Here is a 16,330-nt window from a genome sequence, read left to right as displayed (position 1 = left end):
CAGGTTCTTAATCATTTGACACAAGGATATTAGATCCTAAATTGAGTTTTAGTCATGTGTGGAGTAATCCATTCGTACTGGAAACTGAATATTATGCTAAATTCTGAGCATGCAAAATACAGTACCTGTCTAACATACATGACTATACGGGTCCTTACCATTCTTTATTTCTCTTCACAGACCACTACACTCATTGGACTTTTGAAAACTGCAAGGTTACTTCGTTTGGTCAGAGTTGCAAGAAAATTGGACAGATATTCGGAATATGGTGCTGCCGTCCTTATGTTGCTCATGTGCATTTTTGCATTAATTGCTCACTGGCTTGCTTGCATCTGGTATGCAATTGGCAATGTAGAACGACCTTACCTAATTCACAAAATTAGTTGGTTGGATGCCCTCGGGGATCAAATAAAGAAACCTTACAATTACAGCGATCCCAGTTCTGGACCATCTATCAAAGACAAATATGTCACAGCACTTTATTTTACATTCAGCAGTCTGACAAGCGTGGGTTTTGGAAATGTGTCCCCCAACACCAACTCGGAAAAAGTCTTCTCCATCTGTGTTATGTTGATTGGCTGTAAGTAGAAATCAGTTTTGAGAGTATGTATATTATCATGTGTTCAAGCCAATAAGTGTATGTAAAAGGCAAAAAAATACAGCATCAATATTACCATGGTTACTTGCAGGTAATGTACAAGCATTGGCACTGAAGAAAATGAACCCATGTTCTATGTCCTTTGTTATGTATTGCTGTACTATCCTTCCTCGCTTACTCTGGTGTGTTGGGAAATTTATTTTGCCAAAAAATTCTGCTGTGCCTGCAGAGATCATTTTCTGCTATCAGGAGAAGGATGTTTTATGTAAAATAAAAAAAAGTTAGTAGCACTTAAGCTCAATAGGAGTGATAAGTTATAACTAACCTATAATTGCCAGAGACAATAATGGAGGACATACTGTATGTGTATGAGCATGTGGGGCGCAGTGGTGTATCTATCATAAATGCAGGTGGGTCCAGGAGGGCCAATTCCCCCAGGATCTACCACTGTGCACCACTTTACATGCCCATGTGGCACCCTGGCTACATATGCTTGTCCCATGGCACCATCTTTCTAGTTATATATTCAGAAAGATGGCATCGCACAAGAAGTACTGTAGCAAAGATTCTGGCACTGTGCCAGAGTCTTGGCTCTCTTCCACAAATGCGCCATCTCTCCTAATTTATCACTGGAAAGATGGCGTCACGGGATGATAATAGGGAGCCAGGATATTTGCATGGGTAGCACGTTGTAACATGCAGGAGGGAGGGGGGTGCGTGCTTCATGCCGGGGGCCCGCTGCACAGCTCTTAATGCGCCCAGCAGTGGAGCACCATAAGATTTTTCAGGTACCAGTTCTTCGAGGGTTGTTTCCATGTGTATGAGAGCATGGCACCCCATGTTGTGAATACCGGAGACCCCTCTCCTCACTTGCCCTCTGCTTTCATGCATCATATGGTTCATATGAATGATTGCCGATCACCATGAGATAGAATTACCACTATAAACTCATTGACATAAGTTTGAACATTGTAGTTCATGGTCTTATGATGTCCATCCAGGGCATGATCCTAGAACACACAAATTCAGCTAGCTTGCTGCTTCCATAAGAGTCATAAGGGTAATTGTTGGAATGAAAGTTAGTACATTGGGTCCTCAAATAATAGAAGACTGTCCATTATGCTGCAGAGGGTTTGATGATCACCACAGTTCTTGAGTTATTGTTCAGTCACTACTACCTAGTAGAAACTACAGTAGCTCTTGCTGAGCTGCCCTTTCTCATTCTGATCTTTCCCCACCCTCTTGCTTGGGATATTCCAAACAGGATATGTGAACACATGCCTGCTTTCACCCCCTCAGATAAGTGAAACTATTATACCTATTTTCTAATATGGCAACCTGGAGCAACCGAAAGAGACATAGTGAAACCTCTTGGGGGCATTGTATTACATGGCAATAGGTTTTTAAATACTTTGAGAGAGTTATGATCAAATACAGTACAAGCCCATATTAAATTCAGAATATGTTCTAGTGACCAATTTACAATACAGATACAAACTTGCTCACCAATGTACAATACAGAGACCATACAATTGAACACTACAATACACAGTGCATACTAGTAACCACTATACAATGGATATCCTGTTCTGTCAGCCACTATATACTATGTCAACCACTATACATTGCAGACCACCAAATATCTGTGGCTGTACAATGCAGACTGCCCTGAATGTTTGGTGGCTTTACAATGCAGACCCCAGATATCTGTTGGTAATGTATTTAAAGTTCTAAAAATCGCAGGTAGCAATACAATGACCCAGCAGTAACTATTTGTATTGGACAATACCACTTTTCAGCAGTAAAAAGGGGTGTGGAATGATGGGTTACTATTGCCTTAATTTGTCCTAACATTCCAATAAGGAATAGTGGGAGGTTTGGCATTTACTAATCTGCCCATGGGAGCTGAAGCGAAGTGGATCAAGAGATCTAGAAGATAGGGAGAGTGTAAATTAGAAGTTGGCAGATCTTTTTTCAGTATCAGGTGAAATACAGATATCTATACATAGTACCTACCAATCATGGATAGTAGAGAAGGAAAGCCGAAAATATTGCAGAGAGCACCCAAGCAGCTGTTAGCACAATGGGAATGACTCAGAGGTGGACTCAATGTTGGACACAGTGGAGCAGTGTTTTGCCACCGTGCATGTGTCACAGCCATACTGCACACACATGGTGATTGACTAGAGATATTGGACGGAGCAAAGATTTATTCACAATGTGAGTGACAGGTAGTGACCATTTGGGGGAGGTAACGGGGGAGTGACTACAAAAGCACAGGCACGTTGTCATTGTTTTCTGGGCATTCCGTAGTCAGCCATTGTGATATCATTCAGTTGGACTGGCCCCAGCATCTTAGTCTCTGAACACAAGACAGTGGATGAGTCATTAGCATATTTTTGTAAGTCTGCTGCGTCTGAAATCACAAATTATGATTTCAAATGTGCTGCGTCCACCTCTGAATCAGGCCCAACATAAGCACTGGCATTCAAAATCATCATGATAAAAATAAATTGAGCAGTTTCAGGTAGTAAAAATTCTCCCATTCCAACAAACCTTACATGATACACATACACATGCATTTTAATTAGTGACAGCAGCATCTTATTTGAATTAGTGCCTTCACACCAGCAGCTTATGGTCAATGAATGCACTTCCTATGATGTCAATAACTGAACAGCTGATGCAGCTCCCAGGGCTAAAAGAATCTTCTCTGACATTCTAAAATTCAAACTTTCCAAAGACACTACATCAGCTTAGGCCAACCCAACCAGCCAATAACACCAGCAGTCCATTAGATCCCACCCGCAACCCTGTGTGCCTTCTCCAAGAAATATCAAGAACCCCTTTTGCAACAGAAATTGGGACTGTACAATGGAAAATCGGACAGTTAGGGGTATGTAGGATTACTCTCTCTTTCTCTTTGGATTGAAGATCAGTCCTGTAATTTATCTTAGAAATAAAAGAACTTAAAAAAGTGAATTTATAAAAAAAAAAAAAATAATAATAAGTCATTATAAATTATTTACTATAAAACACATTTGATGTAGTAGTTCATAGAGCATGTGTCCGACCTTTATTTTGTGAGGATAGATATCCTCTTGATAGGAGTACTAACCATGGTGCTACTTAGAATTGTACCTATTTATAAATAGAGGATGGGTACGGGATGCCGGCGTTCGGGATACCAGGCGTTCAGAAACCCGACGCTGACATCCCGACAGGGTTAGAATACTCACACTTGTTGGTCAGTATCCTAATCCTCCCCCTCTCCCTATCCTAACCTTCCTTCCCCAGTGCCTGACCCTAACCTGCCCCTAGTGCCTAAACCTAACCTCTCCCTCCCCGAACCCTAAACCTAACCCTCCCCACAGAGTGCCTAACCCTAAACTTCCCCCTAGTGCTTAACCCCTAATGCTAACCCTCCCCCCCAACCCTGCTGCTTACCTTTGAGATTCTGGAGGTCGGGATTCCGGCGCCTGGATTTTGGCAAGTGTCAGGATTCAGCACCGGCATTCTGAGCTCCGGAATCCCCTCGGACGGGATATTGACCAAATCCCATAAATAGGCATTGTAGGAATATTTTAAGCTACATTGAAAGGCAAGTGTGTCAATATATATTGCAGAGGTTCCCATACTCAGGGCCTGATTCAGACCGGGACGCTATCAGCAGTGCACTCGCTATTGCCGATGGTTGCTAATCTGCGCATGCATATGTATTGCAGTCCGCGTGCGCGATCTACGCAATGCGATCATAGTCCGCTCGCTTGCCCAGCACAGCCAGCCCAGCAGAGTGAGTGACAGGAGTGGTAATTTGTGGGTGGTACCAGGGGCAGTCCAGTAAAAACGGGGGAGTGGCGGTGCGAACGCAGGCGTGCCTGAGTGTTTCAATGCCGTTTTAGAGGCGTGCATAATTAACAGGCAGCGTCATAGTACACGTCACCAGTCATTTTTTTTACTATGTTTTCCCCGCAATGCTTGCGGTAGAAAAAAGCTACCACAAGCACTGCTTTCACATCCCATAGTGGTCGATGTACCAATGTTTTCACAATCTTCCAGGAGATGACATGGGGCAGTGGGCGTCTCTGCATTCGCTAAGGGGAGTCTGCATACACAAAGCGAATGCTCGTACAGGTAAGATGGGGGTGCTTATGCCTTGGCGAGCGATCGCTCCCCACCGCGTCACTTTCAAATATTTGCATATGCATTGAGCGAGTGTACACTCGTAGCGACCAGGTCTGAATCAGGCCCTCAGTCCTCAAGGCACCCTAACAGTCCAGGTTTTAAGGATATCCATGCTTGACTACAGGTAACTTAATTAGTACCTCCGTTAAATTTATATAACCACCTGAGCTCAACCATGGATATCTCTAAAACCTGAACTGTTGGGGTGCCTTGAGGACCGTGTTTGGGAACCTCTGATATACTGCATTCATCTACATTTGTGTCTTTAAATATTTATACAGTAATTTACTAGAGATGAGCAAAAATGTCTAAACTGTTCTGGAAAACGTTTGCCTCATTCCATGCTTGGCCATGATATTTTGCACATCTTGCCATTGGAATTTGGCCTTAGGCGTTCCCAGTACTACCACACCACAGAATAAATGATTTATTATAGCCTCAGCTCTATTCTTATACTGTGAGTGTACATGAGAAAAAAAATTAGGGAAGACAGAGAAAAAAACACAAATACAGAAAAAAAACATTAAAATGAGGACCAAGCCCATCATGGTGTGCAAAGGGTTTTTCTGATGCCTAACCTGGCTGGTCTAAATCTGATATTTTTATTTGAAAGAAGGATAAGGAAACACTCTAAGCATTTCTCGGACTTCAAAAAGGCAGTAAAGTAGAAATATGTTTTGCTAAATATATACTTTGTCTATATATACCCTCATACTCTGAGTAAATGCATTCAAAGAGTCAGACGCACAACTGAAATAAACAGGAGCAAACAATGTGATCTATATATTGTCTTGTAGGTTTCCCAAATAAAGTGGCATTTACTAGACATCTGATTTTACGATTGGGAGTAATTTGCATATTGTTCCAAAAGCTTAAAACTCTCCTAAACCCTACTCATTAGTTCATAAGTTGGTGACATACGACCAGGTTGTACAGCAATCTTTTCCTTGTAGACTACTCAACTATTTACCTGCCTTAAAGTCAAATGAAAATTGAGCCGGTGAATTGGCATTTACACGAGGCAGTTGGCATAGACCAGAAGATAAAGAATAAAACAAAGTCGATACCTGAAAGTAATATAAAATTGATTTTTATCCATGTCATTTAGGACAGGAAATTAATTGAAATGAAGGTTATGAAACAACCAAAGAACTCCCACTTTTGTCATTAAAATGATCAATGAGAAACCAATTGTCTTCTATCCTCTTGTCACTGTTCTGCACTATGGACTTGTACTGATATCCAGCCTTGATAATTGTAGCTTAAGCGCAAGAGAGTGATCTATAATTCGCCCCAGTGAGACCTCTAAACCAACTGCTAATTAGCTCTGGCAGGTTTCTAAGGTCCTTGTGTCTCTGAAGGTATCTTGCAATGACTAATGATCTAGAAATAGGTTTCATTAGTATAAATATCAGGAGAATATTACAAGATATAGCACAGAAGTTGATGAGACCTGAGCTAGAAACATAAAAAGAAGTTATATAGTACTCTTGATTTTTTTGCAGTTGGGTACGTTTTTGATTTTGTTAGGTCTATGTGTAATCTTTTTGTACAAAATGTTAAATGTAGCGTGAGATGTTTCTCTATCGTTCGTCTGCTTATTTTGTCAACAAAAATTCTTTCATGAGCTACAAGCAGGAAAAAAGAAATTATGAATTGTTTGTCAAAAATTGTATTTTATTGTGCGGTAAGTGTTATTTTTTTATTATATTATGTAACAATTGGAAACGAAAAATTAGAATTCAATGTAACTTAATTGCTCAGCTAATTTGCTCATTTTTGTTTCTTTTCAATCCAGCATTAATGTATGCAAGTATTTTTGGAAATGTATCTGCAATAATCCAAAGATTATATTCAGGAACAGCGCGGTACCACATGCAAATGCTCAGAGTGAAAGAGTTCATAAGATTCCATCAGATTCCTAATCCTTTACGCCAGAGACTGGAAGAGTACTTTCAGCATGCATGGACCTACACCAATGGCATTGACATGAATATGGTATGCCATTAATCTTTTAAAAAAACAGATGCATTGTATAACTTCAAGGAATTACATGATTGTCAATGATAACTTTATATGTATGCTTTTTTTCTAGGAGGCAAACAATATTTAAGCAATAATTTAAATTTAGCTTAAAACATAAAACCTTTTCACCATCTAGAGTTTATGTAATGTTTACCACTTGAATGCTACTAACAAATACAGATGGATTATTGATATGTAATCGTACATTATAAAAGAATCCTTTGAATCTGTATTTACAAATCCTATTCCTGTTAAAAGTATAGTTCTGTTTTTCATTTTTAGTTTAATACCAAAGAGCACTTATGCACATTGTAGAGAAAGCCATTTTGTCCGTGGAGCCAACAGCAGTCAAAATGGCTACCTCTTACAATTGTAAGATATTTTATTGGATAACACTCAGTTTTCTGTATGCATATTTAGAAAATGTATTGCCCAGCAGTACCTCATTCGGGCTGGTATCCTCGGCGTTCCAGTGTTGGGATTAAGATAGGCGTCAGTATTGTGACCGCTATCTTAAGTGCCTTGCCGGGATTCCGATGTCAGTATTGAGTCCGGCGGCATCCCGTTTGTTCCAAGTGGCGAGTGATGGAATTGATGTTCTGCATGCCAAGTACCTAGATAACTTCCAGGCCTGTTAGTCTAAGGTCACATATACTAATATGCACATTTAGATCAATTAACACAAGATTATTATCAGATATGTTTTAGGGCCCCACATACTGCTGTATTGGGCTGTCTTAAATCTTATGCTATGTGTATTTAAGTTGAATAAGAAATGAAGGATAAATTTAAAGTGTCAGTCGTATTAACTACTTTCTGTTGGACAATTTATGTAACCATGCAAGGCTCTAGAAAAGAATGTAAAAGTATAGATAAGTCACACTTTAAGATAGCTTCCTGTAAATAGTAAATACAGTACATAATAACCAGTCATACAGTATAATGATCAAGCTTTCGTATTGTGAATGATTTGCGCCAGATGTGTCTGAAATTCATGAAGACCAAGCACATGCAGCTTGGAACATTAGAACCATTCCACTACTGTACAGTTCTAGGGGGTTGTAGTCTATGGATAGGGAGTTTTTGTCCTGGTGCTTTCTCAGTCTTATTGGTGCATATAAATAAATAATATATCATAGATTATAATAATATATACTGTAGCAATAATATATATATATATATATATAAATAATATAGAGTGAATTGTCCAGCGAATGAACGTTTAAGGGAATTATCATATTTAAGAGAATGGTATATGTAGAAGATACAACATAAAAACTAACTTCCTCCCAGCAAAACTCATTTATATGGGCAGTTTTTATATTTCATCGTACACCTTCACAACTGTACAGCAGTATACATTATTATCTCGTTTTCTTTTCATTTTATATCCACACTACTGGAGGAAGTTATATTATTTATACACACCAATAACACAGAGAAAGCACCAGGACAAAACTCGCTATGTATAAAATATAATCATCAAAGACCAGACTTTTTCTTCCCTTCTTGCTACTCTTTCAAATTGCGGTAAAGAAAATATTTCTGTGTAACCTGAGGAAATCTCCAATCTCTCACTGGCACTGAACCAGAAGCGATTACAATACATTAATGAGTTATTATCAGTAGATATCATACTACACTTGGTTGCAAAGTGCTTTGTCGATCTGGGAATCAGAATCCACTTGAATACCACCATTTATGTTTTATTATTAACAGTTATTTTCGTAGTGTTACATATTCTGCTGTGCTTTACATAGACTACTTCAGTCATTCGCATCAGTCCCTGCCCCAGTGGGGCTTATAGTCTATAATCCTTACTACATACACAGATACATACACAGTACACACTAGGGTTTTTTCAGAAGCCAATTAACCTACCAGTATGTTTTTGGATTATGGGAGAAAACCGAACATACAAACTCCACACAGATATGGGCTTGGTGGGAATTCTCATTTCTGAGAGGACCATGCTGCCCGTCATATCATCTTGTGTGGAATTGAACAGCTACACAGCCCATTATAAATGTTTAATGTGCCTGAAACAAAACCCTATTCATGTGTTATGTTTATGCAGCGATTTAAATAGAACAAGTCTGAGAATATTTGTTTCAATTTCGGAAGCAATGTCCTATAACAAATACAGTAAAATGGATGACGCCAGAGTTGTAAATAATGTTGATCTCACACTGGACAATTTTACAGTAGATTATTTCTGTCTTGAACAATGTCTGATAGATAAAATGTAGAAGGTATATCTGCAGCAGGATTCATGTTAGAGTTACAATTTTATTGATTTATGCCCTAAGTAGCGTTTCTTTGGTTTTACCGAAACTCTGAGTCAAACAAGTCTAAAGATGGCTACAACCATGCCCATTTTGCCGATAGACCTGAGTGCCAAGAAACAGGATCATTGTCCAAATTGGCTTTACGTGTGGGTGGCCAATGTGTATGAGACAGGCCGAGCGGATGGATCACTCCCGGCTTACACTCGGGCCTGTTGGTGCAGGTCAGAAGATGACCCACACATAGGGTATTTTTCAACTTGCCCGATAATGAGCCAATCAATTGTGATGAGATTATTATCGGGTATATTGCATTAGAAATCCCTGCATGCATGACCAGGGTAAATCAAGTAACCCTCCAAACGGCCTAAAAGCCTAACCAAAAAAAAAGACTTTCAAAAATATATTTTTGACATTAAAGTGTATTGGATAATGTCTACCTATTCATAATAAGGTTGACATTTTCTGGTTACCGTGACTTTATCCATCAATCATCTATGCGAATGCGGATGAATTGCAGTTTACACTTTAAATGGTTTGTCTAAAAATGTTGCAAGACACAAATTTTGCATTGCATTGCATGCATTTTGCCACAGTATTAGTAGCATCTTAACGTGATAAAATAATCACGTGGCTACCTTCAACCTATATACATGGGAGTATATTTACTTGAAGTGCAGGTTTTTAGAAGTGGAGATGTTGCCCATAGCAACCAACCAGATTCTAGCTATTATCTTCTAGAATGTGCTAGATAAATGTTAAGTAGAATCTGATTGGTTGCTATAGGCAACATCTCCACTTCTAAAACCCAGTACTTTAGTAAATATACCCCATGAAGCTAGTTGTCAAAGCCTGTTATTATTTGTATTGCTTTTTTCTAACATACTTATAATATATTTATCTCTTTTGTGCCTGCCTCAACCCTTAATCCATGGATTAACAACACCCACGGGTAAGAACAGGAGGTATTTCATATAACTCTTTGCTCTGTTTTATGTGTGATATATTTGTGGATTTCCTGTGGGGATGAGTTTCATACATTATCAGATATTTTACTTCATTCCTCTGCATGACTTGGAGTGACATAATATGGAAGTAAAATATTTTGTGACTGAATGCCGAATGGAATGATGCTTTCCAGTTGTGGTCAGTACATTAGATTGCTGAGCATGGTGGGTGTTGTAGTTCTGAGACAACTGGGAAGCTGCGGCTTGCATACAAATGATAATGTCCTGTTTATGTGGCTGCTGACAACGCATGTACAAAATGTATACCAATTTCCAACTGTGATTTATGTCCTCAATTATGGCTTGAGCCTAATGTATTCTGGCATTCAATAAAATGATAACTGGACATAAATATTCTCCCTCGTGAAGACTGCCGTAGTCGTCATGTGTGGGCTGGAATTAATCTTATTTGCTGATTATACACTTATTAAATTTGACACAAATGCCAGAGGCCCAGTTAATAATTAATTGTCAGGCTTGGAGCTATGTTGCTAGTGTGGTTGATTGCACATGCTTTGTTGTGTACCCCCAAAATATAAATGATTAAGGTGATCAAGACTTGAAATGTATTGTATATTTTATACATGAAATACAAGCTATATATATATATATATATATATATATAATTTATAATAAAATTCACATAACATACACATTTAATTAGAGTGTGCAGGGATACATTAATTCATCAGCCATTAAACCTCATACTCAATGTGATCCCATTCATTATTTATCATTAAACCCTCACCATCCATCAGTCATTAACTGCTAATCCTTAATCATTTACCCCATATCATTGTCATCACTCTTCATCAATCACCTGTTATCATTATTATTTTATTTTCCTGTAATCCCCTTATCCTCACAATATCATCCGGCGCTTGGTAAATTGAATATATTTGAGATAAAGCTGTGGGGACTGATATTTGTCTTATAGGGGGGAATTCAATTCAGCGTGATGTTGAATAGCGACCTGAGGTAGCTCCCGAAGCTATTCAATACACCTCGCTGTTTGGGCGGGCTAAGGATTTCTTCACGCACCCCCTGGGGATGCGAGGAGAAATCCGACCAAAGTGCCGGACGCGCAGCTGTTATTCTGCATAGCGCAGCGCTAATAGCCGCACGCCCAGCACTTTGGTCAGAGAATGCCGGTTACCGCACCTTAACACCCTTATTGAGGCGCGATAACCGGCATTCTCTGACCACACAGCGCACTGAATTGAATTTGCGTTGAATTGAATTCCCCCCATTGAGAGCACACTTCAGATTCAGGGAGATTCAATTATCGTGGTTTACCCCGCCAATGTTAATCCACAGAGGTGGACTTTTCCTCGTATTTTCAGTCGCTGTAAGGAAAGGTCTGCGAGAAAAGGCACCTTCTCAGGGGGAGGGGGGTGTTAATAAGTGAGGATAACCCCTTGATTCAGCAGTTTATGGGGTATCAGTGACTTAGCACGTGTTAACCCCTGGTTTACCATGCAGGGAAAATGCTATTTAATTCAATAGCTTTTCCCTGCGGCTATTTTAAGGTGACTGCAGTCAGTCTGTTTTAGGCCGCATACCCACTGGTATTTGCTATGGCTTTAAAAATCAAACAAATACAAGTGCCATTAAAAATCAATGTCAAATGCAAAAAAAATATTATTTTTACTCGCATTTTGAAAATCTTTGGAAGATACAGTATCTTGGCTTTCCCAATGTGTTTTGCTGTAGTAGACGCAAGTTAAAAACACAGCTCACAACAAGGTTGCAGCCCTCCTGAATTCTAGTTCAATACACAAAATTAACACCAGTGAGTTTGCGGTTCCAGCTACTGCATAAAATGCCTGATAATAGAGAACAATAGCGTGTACACAACTGCAAAAATGTAAATATTAATACTGTCAAACATCTCACATCGAGTCAAGTTATAGGAACTTTTTTATTTTCCTGTATAGTGAATTGTATTAGTAATATGTAAATTGGGCAACTTGTATTTTAGGTCTACAGGAAATGCTATGAATGGCTACTAATGTTAAGATTTAGGCGTTTCTTTATATTTTACTCTTTTTTTACCTGATGTTTCCTGGTGTGATTGCATGCCTCCATGACATCTTTCCAGTTCTTGCCTATCAACAACTTGCATGCAACTTATCAAAGATTCAGCCTGCATGAATGTATTATACAATATTAGCAAAATGTCATTTTATCATACAGTGGGCCTGATTCAGAGCCGCTCGTAAGCGGCCGCTCGTTCGCTCCGAGCGATGTTCGCACAACTGCGCATGCGTATGGGTTGTAATACGCATGCGCGAACCAGTCATTGCGGTCGGAAATTGTGTGCTCGCAAAATAGCGAATGCCTGATAATTTGAGTGACAGAATGAGGCGTTTGTGGGTGGTAACAGGGGAAGGTGCTTGAAAACGGGGGGTGGAGATCCGAACGCAGGCGTGCCAAACGGTCAAAACGGGCGTTTTAAGGGTGTGCATAATTAACAAAGCAGCGTCATCGACCATGTCACTTGGTTGTCTTTTAGCCTGAACTGCTCGCATGATTGCGGTAGGAAAATGCTACCACAAGCACTGTGAGCAGTTCAGACGCCTTTCGGTGTACTCGATTAATCTAATAAATGGCGGAGATGACGTAGGATGCGAGCGGCCAGGGGGGCGTTTTTTTTAAAATAGCGAGCGCATGTTTCGTTCACTCATTCAGACATAGAGACGTCAACAGACCGCAAAGAGCGAGCGATCTATTTAAATATCCGGCCCCTTTTTCTGAACGAGTGAGCGCAAATAGCGTCCGGCTCTGAATCAGGCCCAGTATCCGTGCAGGCCAGAAATTGCTCGAGGTCTGATTATCAAGCTCTTGTTTGTAATATACAATTAAATACACTCTGCCATCTGCATTGATTTTTTCCCAATAGCATTTATCTAATTGTTTTTTTATTTTGCACTGCGTGCATTCCAACATTCTCGATTTATAAATTGGGACATCTTGTCACTATATTCTGCATATTACCAGTGTCCCAACCCAACCTATGGCCTGATTCAGAGATGTATGCTATAGCAAAGCCACTGCATACAAACTGTGCTAAAATATAAAATGGCCGCAAGAGACGTCCTGTGTAAAAAGATGCCCACTGCCGGCTTCTGTGGCCTGCTGCTGCGTCCGAACATGCTGCATCGGATCAATTGCTTGAACATTGGATGTCTGTGTAACCCTCTGGTTACTCAAGATGACTGGTGAAGCCTTGCAAGTGAAGCTGCTACCAAGGAGGCAGCCACTGGCTTCTGCACGCCCGGAAAATGGGCTGACACGCCCCCGTTTTCTGGAATGATGCCCATTGCCGCCCCCAAACACCAGTGGCATCTCTCTCATGCTGTTTTTTTTTTGGCACTGGGAGCGACATCACAGAAATAGATCTGCACATATGCTGATCTGCAAACATTGGAGATGTATGTAAGGAAACCAGTCGGGAAGGCGACAGTCAAAATCTCAACCGCCGTCTTCCCGACTGTCTAATCTCGGCAAGGTACAAATGACAGGCATCGAAATCCCGACGCCTGTCATTAATCCTAAACTGGGAGCCCGACACCTGGCTTACCGAACGAAAGTAAGCCGGGTGACGGGCGCGGACAGCCACGGGGGGGAAGGTTAGGTTAGGGGCTCCCGGTGGGGAGTTAGGGTTAAGCACCCCTGTGGGGAAGTTAGGGTTAGGCTAGGGGAAGGGGGAGGTTAGGGTTAGGCACCCCTGGGGGAGGATAGGGTTAGGCACCCCCCTTGAGATTTAGGGTTAGGCTGCAGGGAAGGGGGGGTTAGTTTAAGGAACTTAGAGGGGGGTTAGGGTTAGGCACTTGGGGGGGAGGTTAGGGTTAGGCACCCCTAAGGGAGGGTTAGGGTTAGGGGGTAAAAATAGGTTAGTTAGTACTTACCTTTCTAGCTTCGGGATCTTCACCCCTGCCAGGCTTCCGCTGTCGGGATTAGAAGCGTCGGCTATGTGGCCGGCGGTAAATCATACTGATTCCGTATGTAAATATCGAATATACATAAATCTCTAAATTAAGCACATAGATGATGTAATAAATAATAATGATATAAATAAATAAGTGGAGCGTTGTTTTTCGTTTGCACATGCGTCTGAGTCACACCGTGCATGCGCCTCTATGATTTTGTACGCATATTTTAAAATTCATTTTACGATACATATTCTGTATGTATGAGGGTTTTTTATTTAAATAAAACTATGTAATTAATTTATTTTTGCTATTGAAAAAAATGGAAAACTTTTCTCATGCTTATGGTCTGGTTGAGCGTGAGAGTATTTATGTGTAACTAGGTATGGCGTAAACCTGGTGTTGATATGTGCTATTGGTGTAGAACAATAGACACCAAATGAATGTGTGAAAAGTAGGCTAGTCCAGACAGCTTATCCTTAAACAGATTTGGAGGTTTTTCAAGATAACAGCAGTTGTCAGATGTAACACAATGTCATATGGACTAAGCGGTTATGTCACCAGAGACAGTGGCAGCAGTAGCGGTGATGTCTGCAGTACTACTTGTGTGGAGGAATATGTGCCGCATGTGTCTAAGACACATATACAAGATGGCATGGGGGCATGCTAAATAAGGGATGGCGGTAGCCAACTTGGTAAAGGTGGCTGCTTGGCATCAATACTAGAACAGGAGATATCGCTGGAGCGTACTCCTCTCTAAAAACCTCCTCGCTACAGACTATCTCCGGCTACTATAAACATATTTATCTTATCTCATAAACATATTGAAAATGTCCTGTACCTGAAACAGGGGTTATGCATCAAAACATAAAACATTGAAAATATATCAACATGTCAAATACTTTTCATTCTACATTTCCCAATGAACATTTCTTGTAACTGTGACGTTAGTCCCTTAGTGAACATATTGGCAGGATTATCTCCACTTGCTTCAAAGGTAACACTAATAGATTCTCTCTCCACTACCTCACGGATGAAGTGGTATCTAAAAGCAATGTGCTTGGTCCGTCCATGGTCCTTGGTGCTGTACGACAGATCATTTGCTCCTTTGTAGTCACATTTCATAGTTTCATTTCATAGTTTCATCTTGGTCCAAAAGAGTCAATTCACACAAATAATCTTTTAGGAATAGTGCTTCCTTAGCTGCTTCTGTAAGTGCCATGTATTCCGCCTCAGTGGTTGATAGAGCTACAGTGGATTGATTTCTAGTTGTCCAGCTGATGGCTCCACTTGCTAACACAAGTAGATGTCCCATGTTGGAATGTCAATCATCCTCATCTGATCCTCAGTTGGTATCACAGAAAAAATTCAAATAGGAGTTCCCAGATTTAGAAAATTCTAGATTTAAGGAAGATGAACCTTTCATATATCTGAAGATTCTTTTAACTGCTGTCAAACGTTGCTTCCCTGAGTTGATAGCAAATTGGTTCACCTGGCTCACAGCATGTGTGATGTCTGGACGAGTTGCTACACTTGTGTACATTAAATTTCCAATATCACTTTGATATGGTACATCTCTCATTGTTGTTTATCTTAGAATTTCTACTTTGTTGTTTAGTGTAGATATCTGTACTGTCAGCTTCTGGTTTAGACACATTTTCTGCTGCTGGCATCTTCAATATAACAAACTTGTTCTGTATTTCTTGTTTCAGCTTTATTTTAGGTGGTGCTTTTCTTAAAATATAAAATCTCTACTTTATGAGCTTTTTCTTTGTGGTGTCCCAAAATCTGTATCCCTTGTTCTCTTGGTAATATCCAAGCATGATACTTCCCACTGATATGGTATCCAGCTTATGTCTTTTCTCTTTATTGATTTTTGAGCATATGCTTTGCATCCCAATACTCTGAGATGATTGATGCTTGGCTAAGTTCTAGAACATGCCTCTAATGGTGTGTTGCATTGTACTGCAACTGTGGTCGAACTACTTAGGTAGAATGCTGTAGACACTGCTGCTGCCCAAAAGCATTTCTCCAGGTTGGCATCATGCAACATAGATCTTGCTTTTTCCACAATTGTACGGCTGGCACACTTACACCATTTTTATGCAGTTGTTAGTTAATGTTAAATTCTTTACTTTAGAAAGGTTGTTCTGCTCCTATTTTCATGTTTTCCACCATTGTCAGATCTCAAGACTTTTATATTCTGACAAGTTTGAGCTTCTACTGATCTCTTATAATCTGCAATTTTAACTATTACTTCGCTCTTTGCTTTAATGAAATAAATGTGTCATTCTTGTG

The 16,330-nt window shown here is 40.0% G+C and overlaps 1 protein-coding gene across 4 annotated transcripts in view; it reads left to right on the top strand.

Moving 5' to 3' along the window:
• The window catches only part of KCNH7 (potassium voltage-gated channel subfamily H member 7), a 521,050-nt gene that overhangs the window by 384,353 nt on the left and 120,367 nt on the right, over positions 1–16,330 (top strand). For all 4 annotated transcript variants that reach the window (XM_088474826.1, XM_088474827.1, XM_088474824.1 and 1 more), the window contains 2 exons: positions 181–580; positions 6,582–6,781. In XM_088474826.1, the coding sequence (XP_088330952.1) occupies positions 181–580; positions 6,582–6,781 (600 nt within the window). The remainder of the gene's footprint in view (positions 1–180; positions 581–6,581; positions 6,782–16,330) is intronic.

The sequence above is a fragment of the Taudactylus pleione genome, unplaced genomic scaffold, assembly GCF_031769625.1.
Source record: "Taudactylus pleione unplaced genomic scaffold, aTauple2 ptg000156l, whole genome shotgun sequence".
NCBI lineage: Eukaryota > Metazoa > Chordata > Amphibia > Anura > Myobatrachidae > Taudactylus > Taudactylus pleione.
This window is presented reverse-complemented; position numbering and strand designations above follow the sequence as displayed.